The sequence below is a fragment of the Nothobranchius furzeri genome, chromosome 14 (assembly GCF_043380555.1).
Source record: "Nothobranchius furzeri strain GRZ-AD chromosome 14, NfurGRZ-RIMD1, whole genome shotgun sequence".
NCBI lineage: Eukaryota > Metazoa > Chordata > Actinopteri > Cyprinodontiformes > Nothobranchiidae > Nothobranchius > Nothobranchius furzeri.
This window is the reverse complement of record NC_091754.1, coordinates 33129026-33143809: the sequence shown is the minus strand read 5'-3', so window position 1 is coordinate 33143809 and position 14784 is coordinate 33129026. Positions and strand designations below refer to the sequence as shown.

The window sequence follows — 14784 nt, the reverse complement described above, 5'->3', positions numbered from 1 at the left end:
CCTTTTAGTTATGTTTCTTAATCCCCTTGCATTAATTGAAATTAAAGAAAGGTTGCTTTTCAAAAACATGTAACACAAATAACAGAACAAATTATGTGCGTGTTACCTTAGAAGAACGTAACAAGTAGCAGAACCCTGAGATAGAAATGAACATTTTAGCTCACATATATGGATTTAAAACCCATTTCCAGTGCTAATTAAGGAGTTATCTTTTGACCGTTGATGTATGCATGACGACCCCTGTAGATCGCCTTCAGCCCCGCCTTGCGTGCTTGCTCCACCTTTGGCCATACGGCCAGCCGTGCCTCTCTCTCTTCCTTGGTGAGATCCTCAGCAAATTTGATGTTCAGCTCCCTGCAGATCGGGTGGCCCTTGGTGGCACGCCAGAGTTCCTCCTTGTAGGTTCTCAGCGAGAATTGTAGGATGATCTGTCGGGGACGGCCGTTGAGGGGGGTACCGAGGCGGTGGACGGTGTCCAGGATCAGTTCCACTTTTTCAGCCCAGTGTGGCAGAATCTTTATTAAAACGCCAGCTACCTTTTTTCGTGTGTCTTCATCCTTTTCTTCTTTAAGATCGTTGAGTCGCAGATTCCATCGTCGCTTGTAAGACTCTTGGTCTTCCGTCATTTTTTCAACACGGAGCAATTTGGCTGTCAGATCTAGATTTGTAGCCTTTAACAATTTAATCTCTTCAGTCAATCCTTTGTTCTTTTCTTTGAGATCTTTTATTTCACCGCTGTTGAAGTCAACCGCTTTCACAATGCTGGCAATGGTGAGAGTGTTTTGTTTTAAATCGCCTCGGAGCTCTTCAATTGAATTTTTGAGACTTTCAACTGCAGCCAAAATGACACTTGCTTCAGCGCTGATAGCAGCCTCTTCATGTCCTCTTTGTTTTTTTAAGGGCAGTGCAGCTTTACCTGGTGAAGTTAAGAGATTCTTGGTCCCCCTCAAATTGGTCTCTATAGCCTCTTGGCACGCATAGTCGTGGGGTAGCAAGGCTTTGATAGCTTTACCGTTAGCTTTGCTGTTAGCCATTCTTCAGCATGCAACCGGAGTAACTTCCAAAGTTTTCCAATGACGGTCAAAGGCGCGTTTGAGAGTAATTATTGCTTAGGAAATAGGTATTAGGTAGTTTTGTGAGTTACATAGAGCTACATCTGCTATAAATTCAGGGTTAGCTACTCAGAGCACGCTACTTCTCGGCTACCCGCTCCACCATCTTCCCTCTCGCTCCCCCGGGTGCTTTTGCCTGGACCAACGTAACATGATAACAACGTAACGTGATTACGTAATTCCGTAAGGTTCATGTTCAGCCAATCAACTACTTAGACGTCATCGGCAGTCGACGGACCCCGAGCCGATCTTGCACCCGAGCAGATCCTGTACCGACACCGGACTGAGCTCGGTCACTGGGTCGTTGGAGCTGCCCCGTGACTGCCTGATGGAAAACCAGCGGGTTTCATCAGACTCGTAAAGTTTCTTGTTTTTGCTGGGGACCCCCTGTATTTTACCGCTCCCTCCTGCAGTCTTCCCCTTTTACAATTTAAAATGGTTCTGTAAATCCGTGTATCAATAGAAACAATCTCTGCCTCTGCCAGCTGCAGTAAATGTAGTTTCCAAATAATAAGAGGTGCATTCATCTGTGTATCTCCTTTGATCCGCATTAGTGATATTTTCAGCACCAGAACAGTGAAGCAAAGAAAGATTCCTGAGTTTGTTAGTAATTTTATTTATTAGTTGCATCTAACCTGTTCTATTTTTCTCTGAAATGAGATCAAATCAGTGCTTCTATGGGTTGGCTCCAATCTGCACTGGAAAATTTTACTTTATTTAGAGACTTGTTGCAGAAAATATTCAGAATGCGCAGTTATTTGCTACCACAAGCGATCTCTGGTCCAGCCGCACATCAGAGCCGTATTTGAGCTTAACTATCCACTACATGAGCAACTGGGAGCTACATAGTATTTTGAACAAGTTAATGTTTGCACAATATGTTTGCAATTGGCATGTTTGCGCTTTAAATCTGTTTACGATTTTAATTTATGTTAAGTTACTTGAAAAACGAGATAAACTGAGTTTTGTAATTGTTTCTCTCAGGGCTTTTATCGTCTCTGGTGTGAGTTTAAAATATAAGTGTGTTAGCACTGAGTTGATTATATTATATGAATAAATGTTTATTTATTCAATGTTTCTCTTCTTTAATACGCAATTGAAGTTATGCTATTCATGGATAAAAAATCGTGATAAAATCTAAATCGTGATAAAATATTGGAAAAATCATGATATTCTATTTTTGCCATATCGCCCAGCCCTATCTTGGGGTCATTCTAGACCCAACATTATCCTTCAAGAGTCACATAAATAAAGTGTCCCAGGTACTTAAATTTAATAATCGAAATGTTATTCATATACGTAATAATCTAAATATGAATGTTGCAAAAACTTATTTTTACTCAATGATCATCTCTCATATGGACTATTGTTTGACATCCTGGTCACTTGCTTGTCCAACAACACTTAAAACTATTGAAAACATTTATAAAAGAAGTTTAAAATTACTTGACAAAAACCGACTTCCCACCACCACTGTCATGTTAAAAAAACATAAATTACTGAACTTCAATAACTTAATGAAACTTAAAAGAGTCTGTTTAATATATAAAGTCTTACACTCCCTTGCTCCACCACCACTAAAGCAGTTCATTAGGAATAAAGAAAGCTCAAACAGGACTACACGAGCTACAATTCGAGGAGAATTGTTTATACCACATAGACGGACAGCATTTGGGCAGAACGTCCTCTCTGTCAAGGGTGGCCATCTGTGGAACAGTCTTCCTCAACCCATTAGAGAATGCTCGACTTTCAATTTGTTTAAGGCAAAGGATAAAAACTGGTTATGGACAAATCAAGTGTGTGATCATGTATGAGTTGTATAGTTTTAATGTTTTATTTGTGAATAGAATGGTGTGTGTGTGTGTGTGTGTGTGTGTGTGTGTGTGTGTGTGTGTGTGTGTGTGTGTGTGTGTGTGTGTGTGTGTGTGTGTGTGTGTGTAAGTTTGTTGATGGAGTTTTTATTATGAATGAATGATGAATTTTTATGAATTATGTCTTTTTATGTCTAGGGACAACAGATGGAAATTAGCCTTTGGCTATAATCTGGCATGTTTACATTCATGTAATCTGCTTTCACATTTATGTTCATTAACACGCACTGTCCTAAATAAATAAATAAACCCCAGCACCCACGTCCTGACCCATCCACCTCCACCACAAAAGACCTCATGGGGTCCAGGTGTTGGAGGATAGGAGCCATGAAGAAGCAATGCATAAGAGAGTGGAATGCTGGAACGACATCTGGAGGGAGCTTGAAAGGGTGTGATTGGTTCTGGGATTAGGTCATTTTAAAATTCGCATAACTCTGCCTTATAGCTTAGACCCCAATTATAAGGCTAACCCACATTTTAAAATTATTTTCAATAAAAAAAAAACTTGTATTATATTTGGGTCAAAATGGTAAGTAGCAGCTATCAAACAAATAGAGGTGTGTGGGCAATGGGCTGGTTCAAAATGACTGATGGGCCAGTTCTGGCCCTTGGGCCGCTTAATGAATAGGGCTGGCATAGCATAAACAATATAAGTGAATGGTAACAGCTAAAAATCTGTGTGAAAAAGCCGTGACTCTAGCCTAGTGAACTAGACCAAATTCTTGCTTTGCAAAGTTTGGTCTAGGAATGCGCCACTGGAACCTCTGCAGCCCCCAACAGCATTCTGGCTGGCCAATCACAGCTCTCTAGAGGGGTTTCAAACACATAAAGAGCTGTGATTGGTCCATAATGGTGGGCCAATCATAGTGCTCTATCTGCTTAGTGAACAAATCACAGAGCTTTATCAGCTTTGTGGGCCAATCAGGGCACTCTATATGCCTGGTGGGTGGGATGATGCAACAGAGTGAAACAAGAGTATGTCACATTCATTGTCCAGTAGCATGCGGAGATCATTTGAAAGACAACGGTAGAACCCTCCCCACAACCGAGAGCCGTCAATGGAGCGTTGCCAGACTAAATAATATATTTATTTAGTCTGGCTTGCCAGGCTACCATGACTCAGTATTGATCCTAATTTTTGGGTGACGGTCAGCAATCATATGGACTGCAAATGAAAATACAAGTGAACATGAAGGAATTACATTATTACAAGCACCACTGTGAGGACATCACGCAGCGGCCCTCAAAGATACCTACCTCCGTAAACACAAGTACACGACCTCCAGCGAATTCCATCAAATGTGGAATGAAGAAGACATTGGCTTGCTGCCCTGGCAATTCCTCCAACAATACCCGTGGAGAAAATGAAAAGAATCCACTGAATCTGTCTGATTGAAGGGAGTCCTGATGATTTGTTACCAGGCATTAGCATTATCTTACCATCAAACAGCAGAGATATTATTATTAAATATGTGAAACATGTTTGTTCTTTTGGTCATACCTGTGTTTACACCCCCAGGTTTGGAAGATTATATAAAGCGATACGGGGAGGGGTTAAGCAGGGTTCTGGCTTCCTTTGGACCCACACCAGACTTCCTGGCTGATTCTTCCAGGAGCATCTATAAGGTAACAAAGTAACCTGGGTTAGCGATCATACCTGTTGAACTTTTACACATTTTGACACCTAAGCAACTTTTCAGTTCTCTTTGATGATACTCTGAATATTGTTGCAGTTCTGGAAAACATACAGTATCTAATTGAATCGAGGCTCAGCTGTAGAAGTCAAGTCCAGTACTCGAACTTCTGAGGCTGCTAGACCGGGACCTGGTTGACGCTCTGTGTTGATCCGATGTTGACTGATTTGATTACGTAAAAAACAGCCTTAAGCGTGGAATTGTTATGATAATGCTTGTTTAATGTTGATTGCATTCCAGGTGAATGATAGGAGTAATTGCTAACTTTCCCATTCAAACGTCTTCACGCCACAGCGGTCAAAAACCTGTTTGCCCTTCCGGAATAGTGCCTGACACCAACAATGACATCACTACCTTTATTCCGACCAGTAACAATGACACGCCCACATATCAATTAAGACATCGAGACCAAAGAAAAGGAAACAACATATTTGGCTCCTACACACCGGCCCCTAATTGTTATTGTCAATAACAATTTAAACTAAATAGAGTAGGAGCAACCATAATGATCAGGTCGATTTATACCCCATTAACAAGGCAAAGTTTTGTCACTGGCCTATCCAAAACATTGGTTTTTGTTTGCAACCTGACTGAACGTACCAATCCATTCTTATCTGGAAAGGTTTTCAGAACTCTCCCAAGTGGCCAAGAGCCATGTGGAGCGGAAGGATCCATAATCACAACCACATCTCCAGGGACCAAACTCTTTCTTCTTGCATTCCATTTTTGTCTCTCTTGGAGTAAAGGTAAGTATTCATGGATCCATCTTTTCCAAAAAATGTCAGCAAGATACTGTACTTGCTTCCAACGTCTTCTCATGTATTGATCTTTAGGTTCAAACACGCCTGGTGGAAAAGCGGGTTTACGCTTTAAAAGAAGAAGATGATTAGGTGTTAGAGGTTCAAGATTGTTGGGATCGTCTGAGAGTTTTGTGATTGGTCGATCATTCAAAATGGCTTCTACTTCACAAAATGTTGTATGAAGTCCATCATCATCCAACCGTTGTTGATGTAGTACTGAGTTGAGAACCTTTCTCACTGAACGGATCATGCGTTCCCACACACCACCATGATGTGAGCCTGTTGGTGGGTTAAAACTCCAGTGTACCTCAACCTGTGACAAGGCTCCTTGAATCTTGTCCTGATCCAATGCTGCCAAGGCTTCCTTCAGTTCTCTTCGTGCACCAACAAAGTTGGTGCCATTATCAGATGTCAAATGTGTCACCTGTCCTCTTCTGCTGATAAAATTTCCTGAGGACAAAGAAAGAATCTCCTTGCTGAATCTTTGGTGCTGACAATAACGAATTATTGCAAGTTCTGATTCCATCAAATCATCCAATGTCAAAGCACCTCTTTTTGTAACCATTTGACTGATGGTCTGCTTTGACTGATCCTGTGGCTGCTTTTTTGAACGACTTCGGGCCAGCAACATGACTTTCAATCTCAAAAACCAAGCAACTGTTATTTTGAGCTTCTTCCAGTCAGAGAAGTACAAGATGAGCTGGTCTGTAGGACTATTGTCATGACCTATATTAATGGTGTTCACTGTTGCCTCCTTCTTCACTTCTTGATCATTACAATCCAGTGATGTGTCCAAAACTGGTTCGGGCCACTCTTCTGGGTGTCTCCAAAGAAACGGAGGTCCTTTCAACCAGTTGTTCTTTTCCAAGAAATCTGAGACTTTCATTCCTCTTGACGCACCATCAGCTGGATTGTCTTTAGAGCTGACATGTCTCCATTGTGAAGGTTCTGACACTTCTCTGATGGTTGAAATTCTGTTGGCCACGAATGTGTGAAAGCGTTTGTCCTCATTGTTCAGATATTTTAGTACCGAAGTACTATCGGTCCAAAAAACTGAAGCTTCCAGTTGAAAATTGAGCTCCATCTTCAGCAAAGTGTCCATTCTGGCAGCTAAAACAGCTGCTGTCAGTTCCAACCTTGGAATAGTAACAGCTTTTAATGGTGTTACTCTGACTTTGCTAAGCAGAAAGGTAACCTGAATGTCGTCCTCTGGATTCAACATCCGAATGTAGGTTACAGTTCCGTATCCTCGTTCACTTGCATCAGCAAAGTGGTGTAACTGTGCAAGTTTGATTTTCCCAAACTTCACTGGCTTGATGCATCTATTTACATTAAATGCAGTCAGTTGTTTGGTTTTCAAGAGTTTTTTCTTCAAAACTTGCATCCTTTGTTTGACTACTGCAAGATTGTTTGGTACTTCTTTGTCTTTAAAGGGCAACTTTAAACAATATTGTTTCCCTTGCAACACTGCTGAACGATCCATGCTTTCCATAAACTGGAGATCTTCTTGGGACATTTCACTTCCCTCCACGACTTTCTCGTTGAACTCATGCTTATATTGGTTTGCCAACATTTCTTCCAATTTGCACACAGAAATTCTGTTCACTGCGGCTGTGAGAGGATCATCTTTTAAGATATCACTGTTACCATTCAGTGTACCACTAACCACCCATCCTAATACTGTCTTAATAGCATACGGACCATTTCCACAACTATTAATAACTTCCCAGGGTTCCAGCAGTTTAGACGCATTGGTTCCAATCAGCAAGTCCACATCCGCTGTTATGGTTGCAAAATTGACCTTTGATAAATATGGCCATTTTGTCAGTTCTTCCTTTGTCATCATGTTATCAACAGTGACAGGCATTTTCACTTGTGTGAGGACTTCAGGAAGACTGTAGAAGTCATCACTGTGTAGGCCAGATACCTCCAAACCATTCAGTAAGTGTGTTGGCAAAACTGTTTTTTGCCCCATTGTGCTCAACAGGAAGCTGGTTTTCCGACCAGCAACATTCAACCTTTGCATCAGCTGCTCAGTACAAAATGTGGCTGAGCTTCCAGGATCCAAAAATGCATAGGTGTGTATTATTTGATTTCCCTTGGTGCTTTTAACCTTTACTGGTAAGATAGACAGCACACACTTTTCATTACCGGCCCCTGTATGTCCACATGTTTTGGGTGAAATTAACTGGTTGGAAGTATCCACTGTTTCAACCGGTGTTTCTCTTTTTATATGAACCACAGTAGGATGGAGGTGTCCACAAACTTTGCATTTTAGACGGGCCTTACAATCCCGGCTCAGGTGCCCTGTACACAAACATGCAAAACAAATCCCCTTTTCCATCAGAAATGAGAGCTTTTCTTTGTGCCTTTTTTCTTTAAATTTCTTGCATCCCTCCAATGGATGTATGTGAGCACAATAAAAACACTCATCGGATGCTGGCTCTTTATTTCCTTTTGATACCTCCATTGAAGTTACTGTGGTGGCAACAACATTTCCTTTTACTCTGTTGCTGGATGGTATTCTGAAACTGGTAACAGCCTTTGTCCCAATGACACCAGAGATTGGGTCATGCATTTCACCAAACAATGGATCTGACAAAATCTTGACACGACGTTCAATGAACAGGACCAAATCGTTAAAACATGCTGGACGTCCGGTTGATTCCATTATTTCATAAGCACTGGTCCTCCATTGCTCCTTTAACTTAAAGGGTAGCTTTGCAATAATGGCTCTCATATGTACGGGCATGTCCAACTCCTGCATGTGTTGCAGATCTTCCATGGCATTACTGCATCCTCTTAAAAACAAGGAATAGGCTTGTAGTGCTTTCAGATCTTCTGATTTCATGGGTTGCCAGGAAAAAGCCTTTTCCATGTAAGCACTTGAAATCGTATATTGATTTCCAAAATGTTTCTGTAACAACTCCTTTGCCATTGTATAGCCACGCTCCGGAGCCATGTGCTGACAACTGCGTACCACCTCACGTGGTTGTCCTCTTGTAAATTGCTCAAGATAATACAAGCAATCAGCTTTTCCTGTCTTTTTCTCCACTCCTTGTTCAAAGGCTTTTATGAAGGCTCTGTATTGAAGAGGGTCACCTTCAAATATAGGAATATTCCTTGGTGGTAATGAGGTCAACTGTTGCTGCTGTAACAATGCTGCTGATATTTCATTTTGTCTATGCATGACATTCAGTATATTTTCAGAAACGTCTTTATTGCTTTGTGGCTGCTGTATTGGTTGAACAGTTAAAGGATGAGCCAAAAGATGAGATGTTTCTGGAATATTGTCCTCTTCCTGGTGACGAAGCAGATATTTTGAGGAATCCTCAATCCATTGCCTTGTTTTTGTAGGTTGCACATCTTTTAATAGCTGCCTTGCACTTGTTTGAGTTGTTTTCAATGCTCCAGGTTGATATTCCTTTGCCAGTGGATTTAAAACATCATGAGCCTTTTTCCCTTTTTCCCTTTCAAAATAAGAGTTCATGCCATTGCTCGATCCTTGTGAAGAACCTTTTCTTCCAAAAGTTTGCAACACAGCCAGTTTTGCATCAAATGCAGCAATTTCTGTTTCCAGTTCCAGCTGTTCCTTTTTCCTCTTCAACATCAATTCTTCCTCCTCCAATGCATGTTTTTTCTTTAATTCTGCAGCACGAGCCAGAAGTGCTGCTTTGTCTGCCTGAGCCATGACAGCTGCCACTGATGTGCTGCTGGATTTATTACTACGACCACTTTTGTGACTTGAATATTTACTGATATTTGAAACACTGTCATTAGGGTTTATATCATCAACAACCTTGTCATTTTTATCACCATCATCATTTGAAACCCACACCTTAGTGTTCTCAACACACTCATCAATAGGAAGCATTTTTGCTTTAAACCATATTTCATGTTTTTCTTTTTCATCAACCGGCAATAAACCCATCAAATCATTATGCAAACCTTTTACCTTAACATACAGCGCAAGCATGTCTTCCAAAGCATTTTTTACCATTGATTTTTCATTTTTCTGCATCAAACTTTGTATTGACTTCATTAATACTGCTGCTTTGTTTAATATTGCTTTTCTACCTGATTGCAACCTGTCCAACTCATTAACAAGTGCCTTCTCAGTGAGCTTTACCACTCTTTTTACTGCTACCGTTTTAGCACAGTCCGACAGGCTACTTGCAATAGATTGCACGTTAGTCCCGTGATTCATTATCTCCGACTTTGCTTCCTCGGTTTCCATGACAACCCCCCCCCAGGTTCGCAGCGAAGATGAAAACTTGTACAAAGTTGTAGCTCCCTTAATTCGGTTACCAATGCATTGGATTTTTGTTTTTCTTTTGTGTGCACACAATTTAAATGGCCATGCTCAGCGTAGCGCTACGCATACCTCTTTGATGGGCGCCGTGACGACTTGTGGCTGCGGTGATCCTCAGCTTGATCCGACGCCTTGATTTCCTCCTCCAAACAAACAGGAAACGCCCTTCAGACCCGCAGTGATCCAACGCACATCCAATTGCTCCACTTGTCACACAGCTCCCTTTCGACCAGCGACAACAGCGTCCAACGACGTCCACTAATCCCACGGGAGGTTTTTGACTAAATGTAGAAGTCAAGTCCAGTACTCGAACTTCTGAGGCTGCTAGACCGGGACCTGGTTGACGCTCTGTGTTGATCCGATGTTGACTGATTTGATTACGTAAAAAACAGCCTTAAGCGTGGAATTGTTATGATAATGCTTGTTTAATGTTGATTGCATTCCAGGTGAATGATAGGAGTAATTGCTAACTTTCCCATTCAAACGTCTTCACGCCACAGCGGTCAAAAACCTGTTTGCCCTTCCGGAATAGTGCCTGACACCAACAATGACATCACTACCTTTATTCCGACCAGTAACAATGACACGCCCACATATCAATTAAGACATCGAGACCAAAGAAAAGGAAACAACATATTTGGCTCCTACATCAGCCTTAGAAGTAAGGTGAGGACCTCAGCTGAGGCGGTTCAGATCTCTGATTAGGATATCACATTTACCCCTCTAATTCAATTCAAGTTTATTTATACAGCGCCAAATCACGACAAGAGTCGTCTCAAGGCACTTCAAATAGTAAACATTCCAATACAGGTCAGTTCATTAAGCCAATCAGAAAAAAGTTTCCTATACAAAAGGAACCCAGCAAATTGCATCGATTCACTGACTAGTGTCAGTGTCTTTACAGCAATCCTCATACTAAGTAAGCATTTAGCGACAGTGAAGAGGAAAACTCCCTTTTAACAGGAAGAAACCTCCAGAGGATCCTGGCTCAGCATAAGCAGCCATCCACCACAACTCACTGGGGATCGAGAAGACAGAGCAGACACACGCACACACACACACACACACACACACACACACACACACACACACACACACACACACACACACATATACCAAGTAGTGTTTCTATGGTTACATTGTGATTTCTTAGTAAATATTTTATTTGGTTCGCGGCCGAGTGTGAAGCGGCTGGGATGAGAATCAGCACCTCCAAATCTGAGACCATGGTTCTCGACCGGGAAAGGGGGGCTTGCCAACTCTGGGTTGGGAGAGAGGTCCTACCTCAGGTGGAGAAGTTTAAGTATCTTGGGGTCTTGTTCATGAGTGAGGGTAGGAGGGATTGGGAGATCGACAGGCGGATTGGTTTGGCGTCCGCAGTGATGCGGACGCTGAGCCGATCTGTCGTGGTGAAGAGGGAGCTGAGCCAGAAAGCCAGGCTCTCGATTTACCGGTCGATCTACGTCCCAATCCTCACCTATGGTCATGAGCTTTGGGTAATGACCGAAAGAACGAGATCACGGATACAAGCGGCCGAAATGAGTTTCCTCCGTAGGGTAGCCGGGCTCAGCCTTAGAGATAGGGTGAGGAGCTCGGACATTTGGGAGGGACTCGGAGTAGAACCGCTGCTCCTCCGGATCAAAAGGAGCCAGTTGAGGTGGTTTGGGCATTTGGTGAGGATGCCTCCTGGACGCCTCCCTGGGGAGGTGTTTCGGGCATGTCCTGCCGGCAGGAGGCCCCCGGGTCGACCCAGGACACGTTGGAGAGGTTACATCTCCAATCTGGTCCGAGAACGCCTTGGGGTCCTGCTGGAGGAACTGGTGGGGGTGGCCGGGGAGAGGACGGTCTGGAGCTCCCTAGTTGGGATGCTGTCCCTGCGACCCGGACCCGGATAAGCAGTGGAAGACGTTGACGATATACTTTAATTATAGATTCACTAGGATAAATACAATAAACGGGTAAACTAGTAGCACATTCAATGTCAAAGAAAATAAAAAGTTATTAGGAGAGGGAGAATGTTTAAGTGGTTAGCAGCAGTGTTCAAGCGGTATGGCCCCTTCCATGAGGGCACCACAGCTCAGCAGAACTAGCCTGGCCTGCCAGACTCCTCCTCTGGGAACTCTCCTATTCAAATAACCCTACCCCGTGAGAATTCTAACCGAGTCAATCAGTGCTGAGTAGCGTACGTCACACGCCATAATGCCGAGTTTGTCGAACATGGCGACTGAAGCAGAGTTAGCTGCGGCTCTTTCCTCTTTTCTAAATGACAAATGTTTTTAACCCTCAGGCTTCATTAGGGACATTTGTCCATTTGGGCAGTTTGGTTTTTCTTTTTGACTCCATTTCACCACCGTTTTGCATATGGTACAAAATTTTGTCGCAAAATCTCTCCGGACAAATTTTGAAATTCAATTTGGAATTTAGAAAATAGACCAAGGGAACACTATGGGGGAAAAAAAAACACTTGAGACCTTAGAGGACAAAAACATCCACCTGTCAAAGTGGCTATAAAAAATGTATATATATTTTTTCCCCATAGATCTATTGAACAACTTCAGCCCTACTCAAACATAAAAATTTCAATCATTTTGAGGATTTTAACCCTTGAAATGCCCATTTGAATACTAAGTTGTTGCTGTAATTTATGGGGGGGGGGGCGGAGTTAATTTCTAAAAAAGAAAAAATGTTTTGCCTGAGGTGTTTTGTACAAATCAGTCTGGATTGTGTATGAAATATCTAAAATTTTGAATGTTTTGCATTTATAGTTTTTACATAACAGATTTAAAATTTACAATACACTCGAGCCATTAGAAAAAAACGTCCCATTGACTTCAATGCAAACCAGTTTTTGATCCTGTATCATCTGCAACAAAGAAACCATACTTTCTCTGATGTTATGGTTTCATTTTGGCCAAAAGTTGTAATGACCAGACTGGAGGGACCCGTGAAGATAACCGAGACACAGTAAAGCGAATTAAAGTTATTATGGAACAGTTATTATGGAGGAATGTTACCAGTCTGAAGGAAGGGCTGTAGCAGAGGCTTGGTCAGGAAGAGAGCGGTCGTCAAAGCCGGGGAGATCAGAGTAGTTCCAAAAAGGGGCAGGCAAGAGGCAGCGAGTCCAGGATCCAGGGCCAAGGTCAGAAATCCAGGTAATCAGATGCACGAGATAATCCAGGCAGGGTGTGGGCAAAGGGATAATCCAAAGGTCCAGAACAAGGTCGAGATGCGAGAGCAGAGGGTCAAGAGTGCTGGAGAAACTACTGGCAAATGCTTTCAATTATCTGGCGCTGGCTTCTTCTTCTTCTTCTTCTTCTTCTTCTTATTGTTTAATGGCGGGTGGCAACCAACTTTTAGGTGCATTTCCGCCACCTTCTGAATGGGAGTGTGAGTCGAAGTGGGGAGTATCCTACTTAAAAAAAAAACAAAAAAAAAAACTAAATCCTATCAAGCTGTCCCTTAAAAAGTCTATGACTAACCTATACACCACTAGTCCCCCATTTAACAGAATACCCAACTCAAATTCCCTATATCCCTTAACTTTTAACTTTTCAACCAACAATTTCCTATTACCCACATATTTCCTACAAGCACATAATACATGTTCTACCGTTTCCCTATCAAGTCCACAGTCACACATACCGGTATTATGCCGTCCAAGAATAAAAAGTGTACTGTTCAAAGCTGTATGTCCCAGTCTCATCCTTGTTATCACTGCCTGATTTCTGTTACTCATGTGTATGATTTCCATTCTTCCAACCTTTCCCTTTAATTTGTACAAATGTCTTCCTTTCACGTCTCGTATCCATTGTTCTTGCCATTCATCCAGAATCTGCTGTCTAATAACTGATTTCACCTCTGCAACACTGTATGGAACCTCCATCACAGTATCCAGTGTTGTTGCCTGCTTTGCATAATAATCAGCTATTTCATTACCCTCTACTCCACTGTGAGCTGGAACCCACATAAACTTAACCTCTGAATCAGTCTTCATCAACCTAAACAAGCACTCGAATATCTCATACAAAATATCTAATCTCTTGTCTGCTGACATTTCTCTAATTGACAACAATACAGACATGGAGTCTGAGCAAATAATACTTTTCCTAACACTGTTTTGTTCTATCCACTGTAAACTAAATGAAATGGCTAACATTTCCACTGTATATACTGACAGATTATTAGATGTTCGACTTTTATGAAATTTACTAAATTTCGGAATCCAGAAAGAAAACCCTGTCAAATTTCCTGACTCTCTCGACCCGTCAGTATATACAGGGATGAATGATTGATGAGCGTCATTTAATCTTTCTTCCACAACATTATCCCAGTTTCCCACACCTTTCTGTATTTTAATTACATTGTGAATATGAAAATCTATCACCACTTTTGGAAATAACCAAAACGGAGTAGGCGAATATAAAAATTTCTTAAGAACAACTAAATCATTTAATTTAAAGGCTTCCGCCAATCTACACGATTTCCAGACCATGCTCTCATACTGTCCATTGAAACATTGCCCTCCTACTGTCATCTGGCGCTGGCTTGGTGTTGGTCCTGGTGTTTTATAGGGAGTGTTGCAGGTGGAGCTGATGAGGAGTTAATGTGAGACAGGTGGTTTGGATGAGGTTGATGGTGAGCTGGTTGTGGTTGCTGGGGAAACAGGGCTTGGCTGGAGCAGGGACATGACAAAAGTAGTCCAATTTATGATTCTTACTGTTCAGTAACGGAGAGCCGTCTTTACCGACTGTACACTCCACCTCCCTCTACTCCCCCACTTGTCCAGATCTAGGCTAACATCAGATTTTAACCATAGGCCCTATCAAATAAAAATGTTTTAAGCTTAGTCTTAAAAGTAGACAAGGTGTCTGCCTCACAGACTAAAGCTGGGAGCTGGTTCCACAGGAGAGGAGCCTGATAACTAAAAGATCTGCCTCCCATCCTAATTTTAGATATTCTGGGAACCACCAGTAGACTGCAGTCTGAGAGCGAAGT

At 42.1% G+C, this 14784-nt stretch overlaps 1 protein-coding gene across 2 annotated transcripts in view; it reads left to right on the top strand.

The window, feature by feature from the left end:
• cryl1 (crystallin, lambda 1) overlaps positions 1 to 14784 on the top strand; it is a 38330-nt gene that overhangs the window by 22580 nt on the left and 966 nt on the right. For both annotated transcript variants that reach the window (XM_054746617.2, XM_070544076.1), the window contains exon 8: positions 4503 to 4609. In XM_054746617.2, the coding sequence (XP_054602592.1) occupies positions 4503 to 4609 (107 nt within the window). The remainder of the gene's footprint in view (positions 1 to 4502; positions 4610 to 14784) is intronic.